Source organism: Myotis davidii, unplaced genomic scaffold (assembly GCF_000327345.1).
Source record: "Myotis davidii unplaced genomic scaffold, ASM32734v1 scaffold514, whole genome shotgun sequence".
In the NCBI taxonomy this organism is placed as follows: Eukaryota; Metazoa; Chordata; class Mammalia; order Chiroptera; family Vespertilionidae; genus Myotis; species Myotis davidii.
The window spans coordinates 1,253,331-1,260,519 of record NW_006286236.1 but is presented as its reverse complement, the minus strand read 5'-3'; the positions used below and the strand labels follow the sequence as shown (position 1 = coordinate 1,260,519).

The following is a 7,189-nucleotide window of genomic DNA, read 5'->3' as shown; positions in this document are numbered from 1 at the left end:
TGAGTGTGTGAGTGTGTGTGTGAGTGTGAGTGAGTGTGTGTGAGTGAGTGTGTGTGTGAGTGTGTGTGTGTGAGTGCGTGTGTGTGTGAGTGTGTGTGTGAGTGTGTCTGTGAGTGAATGTGAGTGTGTGAGTGTGTGTGTGTGAGTGTGTGTGTGAGAGTGTGTCATACTTTAAAGTGAAAAGATGGCACCCCCATATAACTCTGGGAAGAAGGGGGCGCATGGACTTCTCATTCCTGTCCCCAGGACAGGTGAGGGCATCTGGCACCTGGATCTCTACTATGGCCCCCTGAGTTCAGGAATATTGGATTTGGTTTTAGAATTCAGCAATTTGGTTTGGAATCAACTTGAATTTAAAAAAAGTTGGGGGGGGGCTTTCTTGAGGTATGATTATCAAGTAAAAATTGTGTCTACTTAAGGAGTATCCATCACTTCATGGAGTGTGTGAGTGTGTGTGGGTGTGTGTGTGTGCACGTGATCACACCCAGGAGAGGACACTGTGTCCCCAACACCCACGAGTGTGTGAGTGTGTGTGTGTGTGTGTGTGTGCACGTGATCACACCCAGGGGAGGACACTGTGTCCCCAACACCCAATGACTTCCCCACGCAGATGTAGGTCAGCAGCCCACAGGGATCTCGGGGCAAATCCAGGCCTCCGTCTCCTGTTTTCCCATCACCAGGGCCCTGCCCGGGGTGCCCAACCCACGTCCTCAGAGGCCTGTAGAGCATCTCCCTCGAGGTCACACTGGGGGACACTGAGGCTAAGGGGACGGGACTGTCTGAGGTGCCAGGCTGAGGCCCATGCATCAGGACCACCCTCGGGTTCACCCCAAAAGTGGGCCGAGTGCCTGGGGACGCAGGCTGGGAGGGCAGCTCCCAGGTGACGTTTCCTCCACAGGCCCAGAGAGGGCAGAGCCTGCAGGGAAGACTCACAGGAGCACGCGGATGACATGGGTCTGACCTGGCCCCCAACTGGGGAGGGACACAGGGTTCCAGGCCAGTGAGGACCTGCCCTGGCCCAGACCTGCGCCCACCCTGCCGGCCCTGCTCGCCCAGAGCTGACCAGGAGATGGCGCTGACCCGGTGGCTGCTCCCCATGGCCCTGCTGGCTCTGAGCCAGGAGCCCAGCATGGCAGGGGTCCCAGGTGAGCCCGACAGCTCCCTCCCCTTTCTCTCCTCTCCCCAGGCCCCTCCCATTGCTGGGACCCTTGGGTGAAGCTGTCTGCCACCTATTCCCCAGGAAGCTCCAGACTCCAGGGGCTCCGGCCTCCCCTCCCTCCCTTCCCTCATGTCTTCTCTCTCCCTAATGTTCCCAGGTGCCTCTTGGCCCCTCCCACGCTCCCGCTCAGTGCTCTCAGGGCCCCTGTAAAGACCATCTCTACTGTGTCCTTTCTCTGCTCACATTTCTCAGCGTGGCATTCAAGGCCTCTGACCTCCAGGCCGGCCCTTCCAGCCTTTCTCTGCCCCTTCTCTCCTCCACCCCCACCCCCACCCCACTCCGCTCCTCTGATGGTGGCCTTGATGGATCCCCACTTCCCTGGGGCTCTCAGCCTGGGGTTCTCTTCCTGCTCTGGCTCCAGCACCTGGGATGCTCCTGAGGCGCATGAACCCCGCTCCCCAAGGGCTCCCAGAGAACTTGGCGTCTCTGGTCACCATGGGAACCACACCCCTTTTCCAACCATCAGGCCCGGCAGCTGAGCAAGGACATGGGCAGGGTGTCCCAGAGCAGGGCTCTGCCCCGCTGCCTCTTAGGAGTGGTTTGTGCCTCTCCTCCCAGGATGCACTGAGGGCTCCAGGGGCAGGGCCTGGGCCTGATACACGTCCCTGTCCTGGGGTGGCAGGGACCCAGATCCAGGAGGAGGACACAGCAGGGGCTAGAAATGGCTGTGAGTCAACTAGGATATCGTGACTCTATCCAGACAGGAGGGTCTGCAACCAGCACCCTCACAGCTGCGGAGCCCCCGGCCCTGCCCCGGGCCCCAGACCTCTGTCTGGCATCCAGGAGCCTAGAGGATTCTGGGTGACCCTTCCCCAGTGCTGGGCACCCAGGAGGGGCTGGGAGGGATGGTGACAAAGGGCACCTGGAGGGGAGAGGTGTGACCCCTTCTTGTGTCTCCCGGGTCAGGGACCATCCCGCTGCAGACCCTGCACTGCCATAACGACTACACCAGCCGCATCACCTGCAGGTGGGCAGACACCCAGGAGGCCCAGCGGCTCCTCAACCTGACCCTCTACCGCAGGCTGAACGAGTGAGTGACTCTGGGGCCCAGGGGCCGGAGGGCTGGGAGGGGTTGCTGTGTGAGGCCATGCCAGGCGGGGGCTGGACAGAGGACAGAGGAGGGAGGCCCCTGCCCAGGAGCTGCTGCTCATCGGGTGGCCGCCAGGCCCAGGAGCTGGTATCTGACGCCAGGGTTTCCGGGAGGAGCATGTGTGTGAATGTTGTTGCTGTTGCTGGTGATGATCGTCTCTTATTTCATCACAATTTAACAAAATTGCCCGCACTCGTTCCATTTGAGAGGCAGGCATGGGGGGATAAATGCCACCCGGTTCACAGATGCAGGACCGAGGCTGCGGAGCTGAGGTGGCTCACCCTCCACAGGGAGGCCAGCATCTGTGTCTGGCCCCAGAGGCTGGGCCCCGGGTGTCCCCAGGGCCCTGAAACCGCCAGTTGGAGGAGTTCGTTCTTTCCCTCACACCATGTCTGGGGCCTGTGCCATTCGGGGAGATGCCTGGCGCCATGCTGGGGTTCGGTGAGGGTCCAACTCATAGCATCAGAGAGAATTAAACAGCTGGGGTCACAGGGTTCAAGGCCGCCCTGGGGAGCATGGCCACCCATGTCTCTCCTGAGAACCCCTGTATTTCTCGCTCTCCCCTCCTCATTACCACTGCACCCCCACCCCCACCCCCGCCCTTGGCCATGACCTGCTCCCTCCCCACTGAGACACCAGACTCCACGGAAGAGAACCCCAGCCCCTCTGTGCTCTCGCTGCCCGGCCACGCCCGCTGCCTCCCTGGGTCCCCTGCTGTGACTTCCTGCAGAGATTGAGCAGCCGGGGTCTCATCTGGTCTTGCCGCTCAAGGTCTCCACGCTCCTGGGCCATGGATGGGCCCTCCCCTGGGATCATTTACCACCACTGAGCCCCACTGACAGATGCCAAGAAGGGGTGCAGCTCCAGGGTGCCCCCTGGCCCCATCTCCTCCCGCCGGGGCCCACCCTCTGCCTCCTTTGTAACAACACTCCTCTAGAGCGGCCCAGACCCAGCATGCCCCGTGTCTTTCCAGTTATTCTCTCCGGAAACGACTCCCCCAGGAGTCTGCTGTCCCCCCAGGTCACCTGCTCCTGCTGGAGTCAGCAAAGCCCTCGTGGCTGTGAAGTCCAGTGGTCAGTCTGAGCCTCTCCCTCCCTGACCCCGGGCACCCCCGACTTGGACTGACCACAGGGCCCTCCTAGAGCACTTTTGCTCCTGGCTTCTGGCCACCACGCTCAGCCCTTGCCCTGTGTCTCCCTGGCCCATCCTTTCCTGTCTCCTCATCTGGTTCCTTTTTGGTTTTGAACTTGAAGAGTGAGGTGCCCCAGGGCTCAGTCCTCCACTCATATCGTGACCCAGTGGCAGCGGTCCAGCCTCAGGCTCCGGGCTCTCACTGCTCTCCCAGCCCAGGCCTCCCCCGAAGCTGAAACCCAACGGGGGCACTCGCCTCTCCACATCGTCCCTTAGAAAATAAGTGTCACCCGACTGGTGTGGCTCAGGGGTGAACATCAGCCCATGAACCAAGAGGTCACCGGTTCGATTCCCAGTCAGGGCACATGCCCAGGTTTCAGGCTTGATCCCCAATAAGGGGCGTGCAGAAGGCAGCCGATCAATGTTTCTCTCTCATCGATGTTTCTATCTCCCTATACCTCTCCTGTCCTCTCTCTCTCAAATCAATTTTAAAATATTTAAAAAAGAAAGGAATATCTCGCCTTAGCCAGTTTGGCTCAGTGGATAGAGTGTCGGCCTGTGGACTGAAGGGTCCCGGGTTCGATTCCGGTCAAGGGCACATGCCCGGGTAGCAGGCTCGATCCCCAGTGTGGGGCGTGCAGGAGGCAACTGATCCATGATTCTCTCTCATCATTGATGTTTCTATCTCTCTCTCCTTCTCCCTTCTTCTCTGAAATCAATAAAAAAATATATTTAAAAAGAAAGAATGAAAGGAATATCTCTAAAAAACAGAAAATAAAGAAAATAGGTGTCTTCAACCCCAAACATCCTAAACCAAATTCCTGCTCTGCCCCCAGAAGACCCTCCGCTCCAGTCTTGCCATCTCTCATCACTAAATGGGGGCTCCTTGTGGCTCAAGCCAAACACCGGGGAGGGTTGTGTTGTTGTTTTCATCTCTTTACCACCTTTCCTTCCCCATCAGAGCATCTAATCCATCAGCAAATGCGGTCGACTTTATCTTAAAATAGAACACGAATCTGGCCAATGTTACATTAACATCGCTACCTGGTTCCATCCATTTCCTGTCTCTTGGGATATTCCAGAAGCCTCCTAACTGGTCCTTCTGCTTCCAATACTGCCCCCTCCACCCTCCCTACCCCGCTTAAACCAATCTGTCCACAACCCAGCAGCCAGAGGAATCCTTTCAAAGCATATGTCACAATACATCACGCCTTTGCGCATGGCTCTCTAATTCTTCCCGCTTACAGTGAAATCCAACTTCCTTTTAAGTGTTGGCCTCCTGTCACCTCACTCAATTAGCCTCCTAGACCTCCCAGCCTCACATACTCTATGCATAATGTCTAGCTGCCTAGCCGTACCACCCTGCAAACCTGAGCCTGCCCCAGGGCCTGTGCACCTGCCAGTACCTGAAATTCCCTTCCCCCGGAATTTGCCTGACTCCTCCCCCTCCTCCTCCAAGTTTCTGCTCACATGTCACCTTTCCCAGGGGGTCTTCCCTGTCTCCCCTATTTCCAATTGCATCCCCCACCCCAGACTTCTGGCCTCCGCGTCACCCTTTCCCTGCTGCACGTGTCTGCATAAATTTTCCCCGTTTGACATGTGACTTATTTCATTCAGCTGTTCATGTCTGTCTCCCTCCAGCAGGATGTCGGGTCCGTGGACAGCAATTGGTGTGTGTTTTGTTCACTGCCAGCCCCCGTCCCGCCCCACCCGCACCCCGGGCCCTGGACAAAGCTTCGTATATGGAAACCACCCAATAATGTTGGGAGTGAGCGCTTCTTCCTTCTAGACTGACCTGTGTCCTCTCCTGGCAGGTCCCCCCCAGAGCCAGTGTCCTGTGATCTCAGTGACGACATGCCCTGGTCAGACTGCCCGGTTCCCCGCTGTGTGCCCAGAAAATGTGTCATTCCCTGCGAGCAGTTCGTCATAGCCGACAGGGACAGCTTCTCATTCCTACCCGACAGGCCTCTGGGCACCCAGCTCACTGTTACCCTGGCCCAGCATGGTGAGCTTGGGGTCCCTGGCTGGGGGTGGCCCCCAGTGGGGACAGTGGGCCCAGGGAGTGGCCACACTGCAGAGGGTGGGCCGGGGAGTGAGTCTTCAAGGGATGGAGACATTGGCCTGGGGATGGATTTGGTCTCTTGAGGGAAGAGGATATGTCTCCTTATGATGGAGGTGTTGGGGCAGGTGCAAGGTGAGGACCCCCTGGCTAAAGGCACCCCCTCCCCGCCCTGGCTGCTCCACCACCTGCCAGGCCATTGCCTTCCAGCGCTGAAGGTTTCCCTTCTGGAAGAACCGTTCTGATGATCCACATAAAAACTTACCAGGTCAGCCCTAGTTCGTTTGGCTCAGTGGATAGAGTGTCAGCCCTCGGACCAAAGGGTCCCAGGTTTGATTCCAGTCAAGGGCACGTACCTCGGTTGCAGGCTCAATCCCTGGCTCCAAGTCAGGGAGTGTGTGGGAGGTAACCAGCTGATGTGTCTCTCACACATCGATGTTTCTCTCTCATCTCTCTCCCTCCCTTCCTTCCACTCTCTCTAAAATTCCATGGGTGGGAAAGAGGTGCTGTCTCTGCCAGTCTGGGCTGACGGTGTTCCTACGGGCAGCTCTGACCTGCTCTAGCATGCATGGTCCGTGCCCGGCACAGGACATTTGTACCCTGTCTGCTCTTCCTGGACTCAGTGTGCTTGAAGGTCATCCCTGGGCGCTCAGACAGAAGTTTCAGGAGGGCGGGAGCAGGCCGTTCACTAACGAACCTCTCACCCAGCCCTGTGGCTCCCAGCAGAGCTATGCTTACTGGTGGTTGATGGAAGGATTTCATGAAAAGCATCTGAAGGTTGCCTACATGTACTCATTCATTGATTCATTCACGTTGTTCCCCAAATCCACTGAACTGCTACATCGCAGGCCCTGGGGAGAGGGGAGGGGACCAGGACCCAACCCTGCCACCCTACAAGCTCCTTGACCACTCGGGGAGGCAGACGTGGGAACACATAAGCCCCCCTGGGTAAGAACAGTACAAATGGCCAGGTGGGCTGGGAAAGGAGCCAAGATTCTGCCTGGGGGAGGGGGTCTAAGAAGGTTCTAGAGGAGGAGACTTTTATGCTGAACCCTGAGAGGTGCAGGACATTGGCAGGTGGACAAGACAGAGTAACATGAGCCACAGCGCCCTCTGCTGGGTCGGGGGTGCCACGCAGGCTATGTCCTGGGCAGTGGGGGCCTGGGGAAGGAGGGAGGCTGCATTTAGAGCACCGGTTCTCAATCTGTGGGTCGCGACCCCTTTGGCGGTCGAACGGCCCTTTCACAGGGGTTGCCTAAGACCATCCTGCATATCAGATATTGACATGACGCTTCATAACAGCAGCAACATGACAGTTATGAAGTAGCAACGATAATAATTTTATGGTTGGGTCACAACATGAGGAACTGTATGTAAAGGGCCAGAAGGTTGAGAACCACTGGTTTAGAGATTCGTTGCCAGCGCCTTGTATGGAGCGCATGCTATATGTGCACAGCTATCTGTATGGCCTTCCTTCACGGTCACACTGAATCCCACGGTTTGGCAGATGAAAGGCCTGCAGGCCACAGAGGATGGGGGTCTTGTCCAAGGTCAGTGAGCTGGGGAGCGGGGGGCTGTGCTCCTCCTGGAACCCCAGCTATCCACACACAGACCTGCAGGCCTTCCCGCCCACAGTCCTCCAGCCCCTTATTGGCCTCAACTCCCCCTCCCTCAGTGCAGCCCCCCGCGC

General features: G+C 57.8%; 1 protein-coding gene across 1 annotated transcript in view; it reads left to right on the top strand.

Annotated features, from left to right (window-relative positions):
- The first annotated feature begins 546 nt into the window (after positions 1-546).
- The window catches only part of CSF2RB (colony stimulating factor 2 receptor beta common subunit), a 14,756-nt gene continuing 8,113 nt past the window's right edge, over positions 547-7,189 (top strand). The window contains 4 exon segments of the mRNA XM_006757460.2: positions 547-1,145; positions 2,126-2,249; positions 5,255-5,445; positions 7,175-7,185. Coding sequence (XP_006757523.1) covers positions 1,070-1,145; positions 2,126-2,249; positions 5,255-5,445; positions 7,175-7,185 — 402 coding nt within the window. The 5' untranslated portion in view covers positions 547-1,069.